The sequence below is a fragment of the Geotrypetes seraphini genome, chromosome 19 (genome assembly GCF_902459505.1).
Source record: "Geotrypetes seraphini chromosome 19, aGeoSer1.1, whole genome shotgun sequence".
In the NCBI taxonomy this organism is placed as follows: Eukaryota; Metazoa; Chordata; class Amphibia; order Gymnophiona; family Dermophiidae; genus Geotrypetes; species Geotrypetes seraphini.
The window spans coordinates 30,119,437-30,137,768 of record NC_047102.1 but is presented as its reverse complement, the minus strand read 5'-3'; the positions used below and the strand labels follow the sequence as shown (position 1 = coordinate 30,137,768).

The following is an 18,332-nucleotide window of genomic DNA, read 5'->3' as shown; positions in this document are numbered from 1 at the left end:
GATTTCTTAAGAATTGGGTTCAGAAACTTTAACTAGGTGAGGAAGAAACACAAACTATGGAATGCAATAATTGTATGAAAAATGTTCTGTTTTATTGAACATGCCAGATTTAAAACTAATCATTAACAATTTTGAGATTCCTTTGGTTAATAAGTTTAAATATCTCAGTCATTGTTGACTCCACTTACTTTCTCTGATCAAGTTTCAGAAGTGGTGAAGAAAGGTTTTTACTCTTAGATCTTTAAGATCAGTAAGACATCTATTTGATACCAAGAATTTTCATACCTTGATTCATGTCTTTTTTTACTTCATAAGAACATAAGCAGTGCCTCCGCCGGGTCAGACCATAGGTCCATCCTGCCCGGCAGTCCGCTCCTGCGGCGGCCCAGACTGGTCACGACCTGTCTGAATCACCAGAAGGGGCTCCCTTGCCACCTTGGTTTCTCATTGAAGTCCTATCTTCCCATCGTAGTCCTAACCTTCCGGTCTTGCACATGCACGACCTGGTTTGGTTTCTATACTCATTACTTGGTTAGCTTTTTATACTTGTGTTACATCCCAGCTCCTCCCTCAGTATCCCGCGATCCCTTTATCCCTCAGGAATCCGTCCAATCCCTGTTTGAATCCCTGTACCGTACTCTGCCTGATCACTTCCTCCGGTAGCGCATTCCAAGTGTCCACGACCCTTTGGGTGAAAAAAAACTTCCTTGCATTTGTTTTGAACCTATCTCCCTTCAGTTTCTCCGAATGCCCCCTCCGAATGCCGAATGCCGAAATTGATTATTACAGCGTTGCTTACGCTGGAATTTCATCAGCAAATCTTCATCTTCAAACATTACAAAATACCACTTTAAACTTGTTCCGTCACAAGAGCAAATTTGATCATGTAATGCCACTTTTTTTTACAATATCATTGGTTACCCGTTTCTAATCATATTCAGTTCAAAGTGTTAATGTTAGTACATAAAGCATTTCATAATTTTGAGCCTTGTTACTTGAATTCATTAGCTACACAACAACCCAAGTGTAGATTAGTATTTCCGGCAGCAAATAAAACAAACTGGGAGTCGACTTGACACAAAGTTTATTAAGTTTCAAGTTTATTAGGATTTTATATACCGCCTATCAAGGTTATCTAAGCGGTTTTACATTCAGGTACTCAAGCATTTTCCCTATCCGTCCCGGTGGGCTCACAATCTATCTGACGTACCTGGGACTGTGGAGGACTGAGTAACTTGCCCAGGGTCACAAGGAGCAGCACGGGGTTTGAACCCACAACCCCAGGGTGCTGAGGCTGTAGATCCAAACACTGCGCCACAAGCTCCGCCTCCTCCAAAGCTATTTTTATCTTTAGCATCTAGTCTTTGAAATAAGCAAACAACATGTATACTTCTTGAATTGAATGTTAAAGCTTTTAAGACCCTTTTAAAAACTTTTTTTTATTTAGCTTTCGGTTCTAACATTCCTCAAAATGACCATATATACTAATAAAATACTTAATTTACTTTATGTTGGTTTAAATTGAGATACATGGATATTTTTTCTCTCTTTTTTGCATGATTGAATAGGTCTTTCCTGTATTTTATGGAGTTCTCTTCTTTTTCATGTATTTGATTTTCATTGTTAGCTGCTGAGAACTGTTATAAACTTTGGCGGGATATCAAATTTTAATAAACATAAATAGAATGTTAAGAATCATCGAGGAATGAATGGAAAACAAAGATAAAAATTCTATAATGCTCTTATATTGCTCTATGATAAGGCTGCACCTCGAACACTGTGTGCAGTTCTGATCGTCGTAGCTAAAAAAAAGATATAGCGGAATTAGAAAAAATACAGAGAAGGGCAACGAAAATGATAAAAGGGATGGGACGACATCCCTTTGAGGAAAGGCTAAAGCAGCTAGGGCTCTTCAGCTTGGAGAAGAGACAGCTCAGGGGTGATATCATAGAGGTCTGTAAAATAATGAGTGGAGTGGAAGGGTAGATATGAACGCTTGTGTACTCTTTCCAAAAGTACTAGGACCAAGGGGCATGCGATGAAGCTACTAAATAATAGATTTAAAACAAACCGAAGAAAGTATTTCTTCACACGTGTAATTAAACTCTGGAATTCCTTGTCAGAGAATGTGGTGAAATCAGTTAGCTTAGCGGGGTTAAAAAGGCTTGGATAATTTCATAAAAGAGAAGTCCATAGGCCATTATTGAGATGGTTTGGGGAAATCCACTGCTTAGTCCTAGGATAAAATGTCTTACTACTTGGGATCTAGCTAGGCACTTGGGACCTGGGTTGGCCACTGTTGGAAACAGGATGCTGGGCTTGATGGACCTTTGGTCTGTCCCAGTATGGCAATTCTTATGTTCTTATGTGAGCCAAGTATAGGATAATGAAGCCATTGTGACATCACTGATGAGTCTGGCTCTTAGACATTGGTGGAATGAGGCATTACGACATCACAATCGCAGCTCTGGAATGTTGCTACTCTTTGGGTTTCTGCCAGGTACTTGGGACCTGGGTTGGCCATGGTTGGAGACAGGTACTAGGCTTGATGGACTGTCGGGCTGTCCCAGTATGGCAATTCATGTGTTCTTATAGGGATCAGCTGGGTCAGACAAATTTAAATAATTGAGAAACATCTTTAGTATCCTTTTCTCTTCTTTTCCTCAGATACCAATAGTGGAGACTGAAATAAAGAGAGAATCTGGTGAGTTGAAAACTGAAGAGGAGGTGACTGTGGGACCGGCTCAGAAATTAGTGACAGAGATGGGTACCTATGCCACACAGAGTGCCCTTAGCAGTTCCAGACCTGCCAAAAAGGAGGAAGACAGGTATGTACAATCCAAAGTTGAGAGTGTGGGGACAAGGGAACAGCTGAAGGGCTTTACATATTGTTTAGTAACATAGGACAATGAGGATCATTTGATGTATCCAGACTACCTGGGCATATGCAGGCTTGAAACAAACGTACAAAAAGGGGTTGAATGCTTATCCCTTCTGGTGGCAAAATAAACAACCAAATAACTTCAAAAATGTAACGGACTGGGATGAAACTTTGCACATTGGAAAACCCATTGTAGAGACACCTCATGTTCTAGAATGGGCAAAATTGGACTCGGAGTTCCAGAGAAATAAGTCCTCCTCTCTCCCCCCCCCCCAAAAAAAAAAAAAAAAAAGAGATAAAAATATTCAGTGTATTTTCTGTGGGAGAAGGAATTCCAACTTCTGTAGCACAGGAACTTCAAACTTTGTGGTGGAACATTGCAACTAGGAATTTTTTCTTTTCAAACTATTCTCCTCATTCTCTTATTCTTCCCCACCTACCTCCACACTAAAAAAACATCCTCCAGCATAAACTGCCCCTCCACTTGAAAAACTACTCCACAACTGCACCTCCGCCTTATAAATTGCAGCCACCCTCAAAACTGCCCAGTCCCCTAAATTATTTCACCACAGTTGCCCTCAGCCCCCAAGAACTACCCTTTCCAACTGTCACAAAGTCCCAGGTGACTGACCCACCACCCTGCAAACTGCCCCATCAGAAAAACTACCTCTGGCAAATATTCCACTGCCCCACCTCCCAGAATTACCCTCTCTCGACTTTCCCACTACCCTGTAGTCTCCTCACTCCTAAACGCTATACCTGGTGTTCGCCTCTCTGTTGTCTCACTTCCTCTTCTTTTCCCCTTCCCCCTCCTCCACCTGAATATCTTGCTCAGGCCTCCTTCTTCCACATATCTTCATTCCTCTTACACTAGTGTCTCTCAACCGGTGTGCCTGAAGAGATTTCAGAATTTTACTTTATTTTTAAAAATTCGCTTCATAAGTATACACTAGGATAGATGATATGTGCCTGTCAATGTTATGAGCGTCTGTGCGCGTAAGGATACAGCCGCCCAGACAAGCATCATTCTTTGACGTGATTGGTCCTTGAAATGTAAGTGCAAGTAATTTTATTTTTTATGCAGTAGCTATCCTAACTTGAGCAGCAAAGCAATCAAGGCTTTGTTACCGTTTGGATCGTCTTATTTTTGTGAACTTGGATTTTCAGCTCTGACATAAATTAAATTGAAAAAAAAGAGAACACCTGCAGATTGGGGATGATGAAAAGCGTGTTTGCTTGTCGACTGTCGAGCTGCGTATTGAGTTCATTTGCACTTAAAAAAAGCACATCCATCACATTGATTAGCAGTTCTATTCTATCTACTTTAGTTTCACCGTTGTTACAGTTGCCCATACATAACTTAAAGAACTTTAAATAAATATCGCTCAAATTTAATTTTTTGTTGGTTTTGCAATTTTATCATTTCAATTATGTGCCATGAAAAATGTTTGCTCTGTTTTTAATGTGCTGGAGATTAAAAGAAAAGTTTGAGAGACACTGTCTTACACCCCACCGTCATTCCAGAATTATCCCTTTCCCATAGCTCTTCTACTGTCTTCCATGCTCTGATCAGGACTTAAGATACTTCCTGATCCTGGATCCTAATTGGAAGCATACCATACTCCAGTTGTGGCTATGACGACACTTCCCAATCCTGGTGATGTCTAGCTGCTAAAATATGGGACCAGTGGATTTTCAAAACCCCGCTCTTGACAGTTTAGGCCTTATTTGAAAAGAACTTGCTCCTCATTCTCTGCCTGTGGAATACTTTATTGTGCAAGGCCTTTTGTTCATCCATATGCATTTGCTCTCTGTCGCTGCTAGTGTTCTCTTTCTTTGGAAACTCTAAAGCAGGGGTGTCAAAGTCCCTCCTCGATGGCTGCAATCCAGTCGGGTTTTCGGGATTTCCCTAATAAATATGCATGAGATCTATTAGCATACAATGAAAGCAGTGCATGCAGATAGATCTCATGCATAGTCATTGGGGAAATCCTGAAAACCCGACTGGATTGCGGCCCTCGAGGAGGGACTTTGACACCCCTGCTGTACAGGAAAATTGATTTTTATCTTTTTGTTTAAAACATTTTTACTTTCTGACATCCTAACCTTTATTTACATTTTATCATTTTTTCTCCACCAAGAAAGAAACAATTATACATTTTTTAATATTTAGATAACAGTACATTTATAACATTTTTGTTTTCCTCCTCCCTGTTTTATTGACATTTTTTTCCACTTGAAGTACTGTATGTAACCTCTCTCTTAATCTCTGCTTCTATATTTCTTTTACTCCAATCTTTTACTTCCTTTCCCTTCTGAAATATAGAGCAAGCTGTTAGAAAGTGTTAAGTTACTCTAATACACGAGTGCTGTCTTTCTAATTTAGAACTGAAAGTTCAGTATAAATTGTTTTCTGACGATCTCAGAACGAAAGTGAGACAGAACTTTTTCTAAAGTGTCACTACAGCCCTAGATGGAGGAGTTTCCCAGTTCTCTGTGATGTGCTTCCCAGAAAATGCAGTGGTCCCCACATTTGGTGTTCTTTTCTTTGATTATAGACCCCCGTTGCGTGGATTTCTGCTAGATGGGGACTTTTTTGTTGCTGCCTCCCTTGCGACAACTTTGACAAAGATTGCCTTACGCTACGTGACCCTTGTTCAGGACAAGAAGAAGCAGAATGTAAGAAATATGAAATGTATACGGAGTGAAGGATTTATCTGTGAGAACTACTATTCACAAATTTGGATGGTACCTTGACTTGAGTGAGAATTAAATTAAAACCAGTTTGCCCCAGCTTGTTTGGTATAGACATAATTGAGAGATATTTAGGCCCTGCTTCTATAAATGGTGCCTAGGCGCTATTTATAGTATTATGTCTAGTGACACCTAAGCAGTTTTAGGCACCATTAGACATTGAAAATCTTAGGCGCATTCCATTCCATTTTTTTTTTTTTTAATTCTTTATTCAGTTTTACAACTTACAACAAGTGTAATCGGAAATAACATTTAAACTTACAAACATCACTTTAATTTCTATTACAATCATGTTAAATTAATGAAATTTATCCCCCTCCCACCCTTACCATATCATATGTAATCACGTATATCATATAACATATTATCCCAGGACAAGCAGGCAGGTATTCTCACTAGTGGGTGATGTCATCCGACAGAGCCCCGATACGGACATCTTGCAAGCATGTCTTGCTTGAAGAAACTCAGAAGTTTCAAGATGCCCGCACCGCGCATGCGCCAGTGCCTTCCCGCCCGATGGTCCGGGCGCGTCTCCTCAGTTCTTTTTCTTCCGTGGAGCTGAGAAGTCTATCTTCAATTTGCGCCCATTGAATCTCTTTTTTGCCTTCTATTTTGCCGCGGGTTGAATTCTTTTGGCTCTCCTGTGCATTTATTTCTTTCTTTGATTTCTTTTTTCAAAAAAAAAAAAAAAATTTTTCCTTCCGATACCGGGTCGGCCGCGTGGCTGGGGCCCCGCGCCTTCGACCTTGCGGCGGAGCTTTTCCGGCCTATGTCCCGGCCGATTACCGGTTTTAAAAAGTGTAGCAAGTGCCAGCGCGCGATTTCGCTCATGGACCCTCATCGACGCTGCTTACAGTGTCTGGGACCGGATCACTTCCCGAAATCGTGCCGGCCTTGCTCCACTCTGACGGCGAGAGTAATGAGAATAGCTGCCTGCTGTCCCTGGATAACAACTGTTACGGTAAGTAACATTGCTTTCTTTTCTACTAGTTCAAACAATTAATGGAAGATCAGAACCCCCCCCCCCTCTCAGTTACAATTGTATAATTAAGGGAAAAATGTTATTTACTCATTACAATAATCTGTTAATGGTCCCCAAATAGGCACATTCCATTTATGCCAGGGTTTTCTTGGCCTAAAAGAGTGCATCTAAGTCGAACCACACCCACAATCTGTCCCTAACTATGCCTGCTTTTTGGTAGATGCATCGGAATAGAGGCCTACCTTGAAGTGGTAGGTGCCTACCAAGTTAGGCACCTACCAGCTAATTAAATTTTTTTAATTGCTTTTTAATGGTGCTTTTCAATTAATGGTGCCAATTAAGCTAGTTAAGAAAAATCAGTTTGGTGCCTAGATTGGCTGGGCATGCTGATCTAGGCACTTAATTTCAGGCGCAAACAAAAGGTTGACCCTTGGTGCTCCACAAAATGAAAATCCGGCAAAGACAAACTCTGTGGAGAAGGTGATGTTCAAGATTCAGGCTCCCGCTCTTGAGAACCTCTCATCTGTAGAATTGTGTCTTAAGTTTGTTTCTAGTTTCTAATCCATGAGCTGCTGTATCAGGACCTCCAGAGACCCCCCAAGGAAGACAGCATCATCGAAACACAGACCATGTTTCGAGTCCTAGATATATTTATGTGGATTTTTAACTGTATGTTTTAAATAAAAACCTGCATCTTGAACATCACCTTTTCCACAGAGTTTTTTGTCTTTACCTAATTTCAGGCTCCATTTATAGAATGGATTAGTGTTGATTTTTTGACGGGAAAACTGGGCTCCCATAAGCCGTGGGCTTCGTTTGCTATGAGGTTCAGACTCTCAAGTTCCAGCTTGTGCTCTTAACACTTAAATTGTGCCAGAGTGTCTGAATGGTATCTAAACCCCAAAGTATCAGATCTGATGCCTATTTGTGTAGATACTGGCAAACAGGTCATGATGCACTGACCTCTTATAGTCTGATGATCCAGGAAACATTTCTTTCTCAAGTGAAGATGCTTAAGGCTTCCAGTAGCTACTCAATCCACCTGGGATCAGCTGTAATTATAAGACAATCATTTTTGTTATCTTTTAATTTAAATTTAAATAAAATCTAGCTTCCAAAAGCATCACATGACTTAGAACTTTCAGTTCTTAACAGTTCTAGGTAGCTAAAACCGCTTTCCTTATTTTCAGCATTTTGAAACATTGTGTATGTAAAGAGCGTGTCTGTTTACATGTTTTCTCCCTGCTTCTTAGTCCTTTGTTGCTGAAGCAATGCTACTCATGGCAACCGTTCTTCATCTGGGCAAGTCTTCTCTTCCCAAAAAACCAATTACAGATGACGATGTGGATCGTATCTCACTGTGCCTGAAGGTGTTATCCGAGTGTTCTCCTTTAATGAGTGACATTTTCAACAAGGAATGCAGACAGTCCCTCTCCCAGATGTTGTCTGCCAAATTGGAGGAGGAGAAGCTGTCTCAGAAGGTGAGATTGTAGCAAATGCTGGTGTCGGTCCTGGGTGAAACAATGAGGGGGCAACCAGTTTCCTTATATTTCATTTAAAAATGTATCTGGAAGAGCTCAGAAGAATTGAGCATGTGGTGAATAGTAGACCAAAGAAGGCAAAAGAGAAACCTCTAGTGAACCTTTTCCTAGCCATTTGGAGAAAGAACGGCATAGCAGCATAGAGTACGCTTAACCCACAGATATGTGAAAAAATAACATTTTAAAAAAATGGATCATGGCAAAGAGGATATCAGAGGTTCTCTTAGGCTTTCGCAGTTGGCGTCTTGATTGTTGCTGTTGTCCGAGTCGTGCCACATCTGGGTAGGTAGAACCGAACGTTTCAGCCATCATACTGTGGCTTGCTTTCTTCAGATATTAGTTTATTTGGATTCAGCTCACCTTTTCTTCAATAGTAGCTCAAGTTAACCTCCCCTTTTACAAAACCGTTGCATGGTTTTTAGCTCCGGCTCCTATGAGCGTCAGAGCTGTTACCGCCATGGTTGGCACTACAAACCACACTACGGTTTTATGAAAGTGTGTGGGGGGGTAAGTTACATTGAGGTACACGGCATATTTTCCTACCCCCAGAGGATTTAAATTCTAATTTATTTATTTTTTACCAGAGGCAATGGGAAGTTAAGTGACTTTCCCAAGATCACAAGAAACAGCAGCATTTGAAGTAGGCTGCCCTGATTGTCAGCCTAGTGCTGTAACCACTAGGCTCTTCTCCGATTAGATGATATTAGAGGCCGACTATGTCCCCGTTTCCCCCATCCCCCTCCAACCAAAAGTGGTAACCACTCTCTGCCTCCACGCCTTCCACCCTAGTGCCACTTGTAGACCCTCCCCTGGCCTTTCTTAGAAGCACTGATGGTCTCGTGCAGTGTTTCTCAACTCGGTCCTGGAGTACCCCCTTGCCAGTCAGGTTTTCAGGATGTCCACAATGAATATGCATTAGCTTCATTTGCATGCACTGCCTCCATTATATGCAAATTTCTTTCATGCATATTCATTGTGGATATCCTGAAAACCTGACTGGCAAGGGGGTACTCCAGGACTGAGTTGAGAAACACTGGTCTAGTGGCCTAGTCCAGGGCAGGAGCTATGCCTTTTACTCCTTCTCCTGCTGTCTTTGCCATGGAGAATTCACTATTTACAAGCAAGCAATGAAAACAGGAGACATCCCATGAACTTAGAAACTCATACACAATTGGCTCTGGAGTGACTGTCAATTAAAGCAGCCTCTAAAAATAGAAATACAATCCTAGGCACATAACTCAAATTTGTTAAATGAAAATAAACTATAAGCTAAAGCTAAACTTTACATGATCTAATTTATTTATTCAATTTTCTATACCAGCTCAGAATGGTTTACGTGACTTTTATTCAGGTACTCAAGCGTTTCTCCCCGTCTGTCCTGGTGGGCTCACGATCTATCTGCTTGGGGAGGGGATTAAGTGACTTGCCCAGGATCACAAGGAGCAGCGTGGGTTTGAACCCACAACCTCGGGGTGCTGAGGCTGTGCCACACTCCCCCCCCCCCCAATTAGCTCTTCTTTATCTTAAACAGAAAGAGTCCGAGAAAAGGAGTGTGACTGTGCAGGCGGATGATCCCATCTCATTTATGCAGCTGACTGCGAAAAACGAAATGGCATCTAAGGAGGACCAGTTTCAGCTGAGCCTTCTTGCAGCAATGGGTACAACGCAAAGAAAGGAAGCAGCCGATCCTCTTGCATCTAAACTGAATAAGGTAGGCAGAAATGCACAGCAATTTAGCAGTGCGTGTAATAATGTTTAGAAAAAAAATGGTGACATTTTGTTATACCAACTGTCCCCAGAGTGTGGATCGTACAGACAATGAACTATTACTATTACGAGCAGGCTGCATAAATTAATGCTGCTTTCATTTTTTTTTTAGTTTTTATTTATAAATCTTTATTCATTTTATAAATCTTTCAACAAGTGTACAATATAATCATCATTTAATATACAACATCACTTGAAACTCTACAATTTCTCAAGAAAAAGATTATATCCTACCCCACCCTCCCAAAAATTATATTCAAATATAATATATATCATATAATAATTTAGATCATTTGTTTTACAATTTGATAATGAAAACCACAAAACAATATATTTTAAGTAAGTAGGGAAAAATGCTGACTATTCATTATAATACCTTATTAATGGCCCCCACACATCCTTAAATTTATTAAAATATCCATTTTAAAACTCACAGTTCAACAAACAGTTCTGAAAGTCTGCTCGAGCCCAAAAAAAAAAAAAAAAATCCGTATAAATATACAGCACTCCAACACTTTTTATATGGAAATCTCCCTCCCCCAACCCCATATAAACAGCAATCCACTTGAAGGGTCGTCTTTTTTTTTTTATTTATTCCATTGTTCCTTCACAATGCCAGAATGCAAGTAAAGCATGCCATGGGGGACAAATTTAGCCCCATCCCCGCAGGAACTCATTTTCCCATCCCGTCCCTGTGAGTTCCGTTCCTGCAAGCTCTGTTCTCATCTGCACAAGCCTCAAACACGTTAAAATCATAACTGTTCGAGGCTTGTGCAGTTAAGGCAGAGCTTACAGGGACAAAACTCACAGGGACGGGGAAATTTGAGTTCCTTGCGGGGACGGGAACAATTTGTCCCTGTGTCATTCTCTAAATGCAAGTAACGCAACTCCCTCCCCTCCCCCCAACTACCTTGTTTATTGGAAATAGGAAAAGAATATCATAATCAAAATCGGAACTTTAAGGAGAAACCTAGTTCTTCATTAGAGGTCCACAGCAGGAAGATAAATGAGCAATCTGGTCTGGACAGGATAATTGCAAACCCTAACGTGACACAAAAGCTTGGGCGAATAAGTGAGTCTTACCACCAGCCTTAAATTTTGTAAATGAGGTTTCTGCTCGTAACTCAATTGACAGTGAATTCCATAACACTGAGGCCAAGAAGAAAAATGCATCCCATCTTTTATCTCCCTCCTGCGCGATATAAATCACCATCTGTGCTCATCTACTCTTCCCAGCTGTGTTTACCCCACTTGCCCACCCCTCGTGTCATATTTACCTTTTTGTTTATCTGTTAGTCTTTCCATCTATCCTAACCTACTCCTCCAGTCTCCTACATCAGCTGCTTCTTTTAACGTGACACTCTCAAAGATTTTTCATGAATAATAATAGTGGGAGCTGATGATCAATGAGCGTGACGTAGTCAATCCGGAAGAGCAGTTTTATTATCTTTCCACACTGCCACCTCTCTCTCTTCCCCCCCCCCACCCCCTTTTCTCTCTCTCTCTCCCCCCCTTTTCTCTCTCTCTTTCTCTCCCTTTAAAAACAAAACAAAAATATAGGCATTTCAGAGTCAATGGGGCATAGTGCTTTTGGCATGTTTAGCAGCCTTATGTAAGGAAAGAATTGAATTGCTCTAATAGAGAGAAGTATTTTGCTTTTATCCTTCATAAAGCTTTTAATGTTGTTACTTTAATTGTTCATCTGCAATTCTTTTGAAATCTGTTACTTTATTGGCGTTTTTAAAATTTTAATGTCAGGTTACCCAGTTGACTGGTTTCTCGGACCCAGTCTACGCAGAAGCGTATGTTCACGTCAACCAGTACGATATTGTCCTGGACGTCCTTGTGGTAAACCAGACTAGTGACACTTTGCAGAACTGCACGCTGGAACTGGCCACGCTAGGTGAGAAATGCTCTGTTGCAGTGTTCTGTACTGGAAGACTTTGGGCTCCTTTAATGAATAATAATAATAACTTTATTTTTTTCTATACCGCCATAATCTTGCGACTTCTAGGCGGTTCACAATGAAGAATAGCTGTACAGTCAGCGAATTACAGTGTACAAATAGAGAAGAGGTCACTGAGCGGTCAGTGATTACATGATGCAAATTGGCAAGAAGAAAGATATACAGTGGTGCCTCGCATAACGGACGCCTCGTACAGCGAACGCTGCGCATAACGAACTTTTTGTCTTGCTCCCTATAACGAACTTCGTTTCACACAACGAAGTCGCCCGAGGGGCCCGGGGGGGGGGGCGGAACTACTCTCGCCGAAGCCGGGAACAGCAGCACCCTCCTGTCTGAATGCAGTGTTCCATCATCTCCCTCCACCTTACCTTAGATGCCGAGTTTTCCGGCTTTCTTTTTCGGCCAGCCACACACTTTCAAAGAGCAGCACATGCGCGCATGCTCTGTTGTTCAATCTTCTCCTCTGACGCAACCGGAAACCGGAAGTTGCAGGAGAGGAGAACATTGATCAACTTCAGCAGCTGCGCGTGCACAGCTTTTTGAAAGCGTGCGGCTGGGTGAAAAAGAAAGCTGGCAAACTCTGCATATAAGGTGAGGTGGAGGGAGGGAAATGTAGGGCTGCAGAACGAATTATTTTGTTTTACATGTATTCTTATGGGAAAACGCGTTTCACACAACAAACGTTTCACATAACAAACTTGCTCCTGGAACGGATTAAGTTCGTTGTGTGAGGCACCACTGTACATAGATTACAATATAATATTGACATGTTGCATTGCAAATGGTTAGAAGTCAGCGCATAACTGAACACAAATTGTAAGGAAGACGTAGAATCAGAGAATACGGAGTAGTGATAATGAGGAGTAATGAATTTAATACGATGAGCGGTAGCTTTGATAGCGGTTTTAGCACGCGCTAAATTGCCAAACACGCTAGACGCTAACGCCAGCATTGAGCCGGCGTTAGTTCTAGCCGCGTAGCGCCGGTTTAGCGCGTGCTAAAAACGCTATCGCAGCTTAGTAGCACTCTTTGTATCTGAAGCCTCAGCCTCTCGGCAACGTGTTGATTTTCAGTGGATAAATCTGGCATACTGAAGGTAATAGAGTGAACGCAAATACTATCATTTTTTCCGTAGGGTTTCTTCAATCACTAATGTAAGACTATTCTGGGGTTTTGAATCTTTCTCAGGAGAACCTTCCCTCCCTCCATATATCAATCCTCTTCAGAGGTTAAAGGGTTATTAGCAAATTATTTTTGTTATAATTTTAACAATGGCCTAGACATATGGCAATATTGAAAGCCGTCAGGAAACTTAAAAGATAAGCGTTAGTTTAAAAGTAACGTGCTTTGAGTGGAGACTGTGTATTGCACCATCCTGTGTTGAGAATACAATCCATTTTTATCTGGAAGAAATTCACTGCTTTTTTTTCCCCCACAACCAACAGGTGACTTGAAACTTGTGGAAAAACCATCTCCTTTGACTCTTGCGCCACATGATTTTGCTAACATTAAGGCCAATGTTAAGGTAGCTTCCACCGAAAACGGCATCATTTTTGGCAATATTGGTAAGTATGTGTCTAATTTTCTTTTTGTGGAATATGGAACTTTTTAATAGGCTATAGCTTATTTTATTTCTTTCTAAACTTTCTAGACTGCCTATACCAGACAGGGGCAACTCTGGTCCTCGAGGGCCGGAATCCAGTCGGGTTTTCGGGATTCCCCCAGTGAATACGCATGAGATCTATATGTATGCACTGCTTTCAATGCACATTCATTGGGGAAATCCTGAAAGCCTGGTTGGATTCCGGCCCTCGAGGACCGGAGTTGCCCATGTCTGGCCTATACCTAAGCATTTAATAGTAAAACATTCACATTAGTGTTCTTCAATGCAAGGCCTGGGAGCCAGTGACAGCCCCTAGAGATCTTTTTGTTTTTCTGCTACTCCCTCTCTCTATCCAGGCTCAGGGGGGGGGAGCACTACATGCTTGAAGGACAAGGCATGTCTAAATAGACAAAAGGAATTGCATTTGTAAATGCTCACAACCTTGAGGATACCCCCATGAAGTTTGAAGGTGGGCTGGTGAGGATGGATGTCATTTATAAACATTGGTCATGGCCCCACATGGGAAAATATTTGGCAGCTCTCCTTCAGCTCATTAGTATCCAAAGTGGCCCCAGCTTAAAAATTAACGAAAGACTGTCGAGTATTACAAACATTTATTTTCTTTTGGGGTTTATGAACCTTCTGAGCATTCTGCCCTGCTAGATACCTAGAGGCTGATGTAATGAACAATGAGGTAGATTCAGTAAATGGCACCGGAATGATTTGCGCTAAGTTAATATTCTGCGTAGAGTGCCTTTATAGAATACTAGCAGAGCGCATATATCGTGCCTAACTTTGAGCACCCTCTCTCCAAGATATATGCCAAGCTCAGTATGTATCTCAAACTCCTCACCTCCAGCTCCTCAGAAGTACCACCTGGGCTCAAAAGTTTTCACTGCCCTAGCTTTACACCGACATATCAGACCAGTGATGTAAAGCTTGCTAAGGGATGATAAGCCTTGCAAAAACCTTCTGTAGGTGAAACATATTGGCGGCTCCTGTTTCCCTGAAAAAGAAGACCGCAATTAAAAGCTAAGTACCCTTGAAATATGCTAGAAGGGTTGTTAAATAAAAATTTAACAGTAAAGTTTGTTAGTAAAAATTGATAATGGCTCCAGTGAGGAGGTAGTACATAAAGCCTAGGGCAGTGAAAACGTTTGAGCCCAGGTGGTACTTTTGAGGAGCTGGGGATTATACATTGGAGGTGAGATATATACTGGTGAGAGTTTGATTGGTGATCCTCATAAGAACATTTATATATAAAAATTGAGTGCCGTTTGGATAAATGAACTTTGAGCACAAGCATTTACGTCTGCCAAAGGCCAGTATACATAAATGCTGGTGCACATTTTTTTCAATTGGCTTTCTCAAATTGAATAATTGAGTTTGGGACTGTAATCTGTATTTATATAATGATTCATTTTTGATATGGAAAAAATTTTTTAACTGTATGTATTATGAGTTACTGAGATTTGATTGTTTTTAGCTTTTAGAATTATTATTATGGAGATCTTGGTTGCTTAGTATTTTAGGAAAAAAAAAATTTTAAAAAAACTTTTGTTTTTACTCTTTTCTATCCTATTTTTAAATGGAGTTTCTCTATATTAAAATGATGTATTATAGTTTATTCCTTTTCTTCTGAGGTAATAATTTAATAACTTTCTCAAAACCACCTCCAGAAAACTCCATCTTGAATCACCCCTCTATAGGGACTATTTAAATCTTTCTGTTAAATTTTTGTATCTGAAAACAAAATGAAGTCTGGCCCTATGATACAGGGTTTTGCATTGTAGTATAGCAGATTTATTTAAGACGGGGCTTGGGCCATTAAGGATCCTGTGGGTTGCCGTCACTTCTTAAACCCCTTCTTTAGCTATTTATAAAAAGTCACACCCTCTATGCCAGTTGTCTCAAACTCAAACCTTTTGCAGGGCCACATTTTGGGATTTGTAGGTACTTGGAGGGCCTCAGAAAAAAATAGTTAACGTTTTATTAAAGAAATGACAATTTTGCATGAGGTAAAACTCTTTATAGTTTATAAATCTTTCCTTTTGGCTAAGTCTTAATAATAATATTGTAATTTATAGCTAAAGAGACATATGATCAAGAAACTTATTTTACTTTTGTGCTTATGCTACACACTGAGGGCCTCAAAATAGTACCTGGTGGGCCGCATGTGGCCCCCGGGCCGCCAATTTGAGACCACTGCTCTATGCAGAAGGTTAGCTGTACCTTCCATAAGTTGTGGTTGGACTTAACTGCTCTTTTGGACACGATTCTCATGGCTTGCAAATGATATGTGCATCCACATTGTTGCTTAAATATAATTTCAGCTGTGAACTTTGTGAACAAAAATGCAGTGGCTTTAATTTTAGCGTTGGCTTATTTTTGCACTCTCTTATTTCAGTGTATGACGTGTCGGGAGCGGCAAGTGATAGAAACTGTGTGGTCTTGAGTGATATTCACATTGATATTATGGACTATATTCAGCCCGCCTCTTGTACAGATACCGAGTTCCGTCAAATGTGGGCAGAATTTGAATGGGAAAACAAAGTACGTATTTTGTAGACTGCTTTTTACCACCTCTGCGTACTCAAATTTAAAAAACGCAGTAAAGCTTTAGACTGACTGAATAGCTGAGTCATTCCCACTTTTCTCTAGCTTGATATTTTGTCCTTGTGTTGGATACATGGTTAACTCTTTCCACTGCTAACAGATATATTTACTGTATCTCTCTTAAGCACATAAAAGAAACGCACAACCTTGTTTTAATTTCTGGTATTTGGTTTTTATTATTGAAGGTGACTGTCAACACAAATATCACTGACTTGAATGAATATCTACAACACATACTAAAATCAACGAATATGAAGTGTCTCACCCCAGAGAAGGTGAGGAATTTTGTGATTGATTTTCTGTTCTTGTTCCTTTAGCTGTGACATATGAAAGCCTTTTTGTTTGATTGTGGAGTGGTTTGTGCTGTCAGAGGTGGTCTGACATGGGTATTGCCACACTCCTGACTGGGTAGTGTTTAACTAATTGTTTTGAACTGGGGCTTTGGTTGCTCTGTCCCTGAGAATATATATATGTCGTATAATGGGCTTTCTATACAGAACATAGACCAAGTCCATGGTGTTTGACTTGGTAAGATCTGTTAGACCAGGGGTAGGCAATTCCGATCCTCGAGAGCCGGAGCCAGGTCAGGTTTTCAGGATATCCACAATGAATATGTATGAGATGAATTTGCATGCACTGCCTCCTTGAGATGCAAATCTATCTCATGCATATTTATTGTGGATATCCTGAAAACCTGACCTGGCTCCGGCTCTCGAGGACCGGAATTGCCTATCTCTGTATTAGACCAATCTACGTAGAGTCATTGTAAGGGACTGGGCGGCACAAATTTTCATAAAACACGTGTTTGCTCTCCTTTTTCTGTTGAGGAAATCCAAATTCACTTGAAAGCCTTTTGTCAAAGTGCAACAAGAGGCTGAAAACGACTTCTGTGTTAAAACTATTGGGAGACTAAATATGGACCACCGTTGCTATTGAAAATCCAACACTCGGCTTGCATAACATAAAGCTAAAATCATAGTTTGAAGCTACTTCATTCAGTGTATCATGAAACGGTCTGTATGTTCTCTTTTTAGGCACTCTCTGGTTACTGTGGTTTTATGGCTGCGAATCTCTATGCACGCTCCATATTTGGAGAGGATGCACTTGCAAATGTCAGCATTGAGAAGCCAATTAATCTTGGACCAGAAGCTCCTGTTACCGGCCATATACGAATCCGTGCAAAGAGTCAGGTAATTACTCCCCTACCCCCTTGCTGTTCACTGTCCTCAACAGGCTGAAGAAGCTTTCTCGAAAAAGCTATTTTTAAGTTCAAGAAAAGAAAACGTATTGCCTCGCTAGTCCCTGTAATCATTCATTCTTTTATTTGTATGCATTTCTTTTCTGCTTAGCCATATTAATTCGATTGGTGGCCTTAGATCAGAGAGAGGCAAATTACAGCATGTGGGAGATTTAAAATCAGCCCCCAGTAATGAGCCAGATCCTGACCCCTGGTGGCAAGAGCACTTTGCACTTAACTGGAAGAGACTTATCTCCTTCCTTTTCCCTTACTTCAGCATTCTGAACTTCAGTAGAGGGGACGTCATTGCCTCTTTCGCTACGCAATGAGCAGAGGTATAGCTGTGAATATACCATGGTCTTTGCACTTTGCAATCAGGATCACCCAAGTATGGCATCTTAGCAGCCATGGGAGGAGGTGACAAGACATTAGTTTGTTGTGACTGAACAGGAGTGTTAGAACGGAAGATCAGGAGGCAGCAGCAGTCGGCGATGAGAGCTGCTGCTGAAGAGGAGAACATGGAGGCACTAAGGCAGGGGTGTCAAAGTCCCTCCCAGTTGGGTTTTCAGGATTTTTCCAATGAATATGCATGAGATCTATTTGCATGCACTGCTTTCATTGTATGCTAATAGATCTCATGCATATTCATTGGGGAAATCCTGAAAACCCGAATGGATTGCGGCCCTTGAGGAGGGACTTTGACACCCCCTGCACTAAGGCAACCTGTTCAGTGAATAACTGGAAGGGAGAGTGCCTGGGGCACAGGGTGGAATATGGCTATGGGTCATGCATTTGATATACTGTCTTTCTGTGGTGCAGCCAAAGCGGTTTATATTTGTTTAATGCAAGTACTTTCTCTGACCTCAGTGTGCTCAGTCTAAGTTTTTCTTTTGTGTATTCTTGGAGTGACTTGCCCAGGGTCACAAGGAGCAACAATAGGAATCAAAACCGTTTCCACTGATTTTTAGACTACTGCACTATTCTG

General features: G+C 41.0%; 1 protein-coding gene across 2 annotated transcripts in view; it reads left to right on the top strand.

The window, feature by feature from the left end:
- COPB1 (COPI coat complex subunit beta 1) overlaps positions 1 to 18,332 on the top strand; it is a 54,318-nt gene that overhangs the window by 26,436 nt on the left and 9,550 nt on the right. For both annotated transcript variants that reach the window (XM_033928442.1, XM_033928443.1), the window contains exons 13-21: positions 2,668 to 2,828; positions 5,440 to 5,560; positions 7,871 to 8,098; positions 9,690 to 9,869; positions 11,684 to 11,828; positions 13,337 to 13,456; positions 15,902 to 16,047; positions 16,296 to 16,385; positions 17,145 to 17,300. In XM_033928442.1, the coding sequence (XP_033784333.1) occupies positions 2,668 to 2,828; positions 5,440 to 5,560; positions 7,871 to 8,098; positions 9,690 to 9,869; positions 11,684 to 11,828; positions 13,337 to 13,456; positions 15,902 to 16,047; positions 16,296 to 16,385; positions 17,145 to 17,300 (1,347 nt within the window). The remainder of the gene's footprint in view (positions 1 to 2,667; positions 2,829 to 5,439; positions 5,561 to 7,870; positions 8,099 to 9,689; positions 9,870 to 11,683; positions 11,829 to 13,336; positions 13,457 to 15,901; positions 16,048 to 16,295; positions 16,386 to 17,144; positions 17,301 to 18,332) is intronic.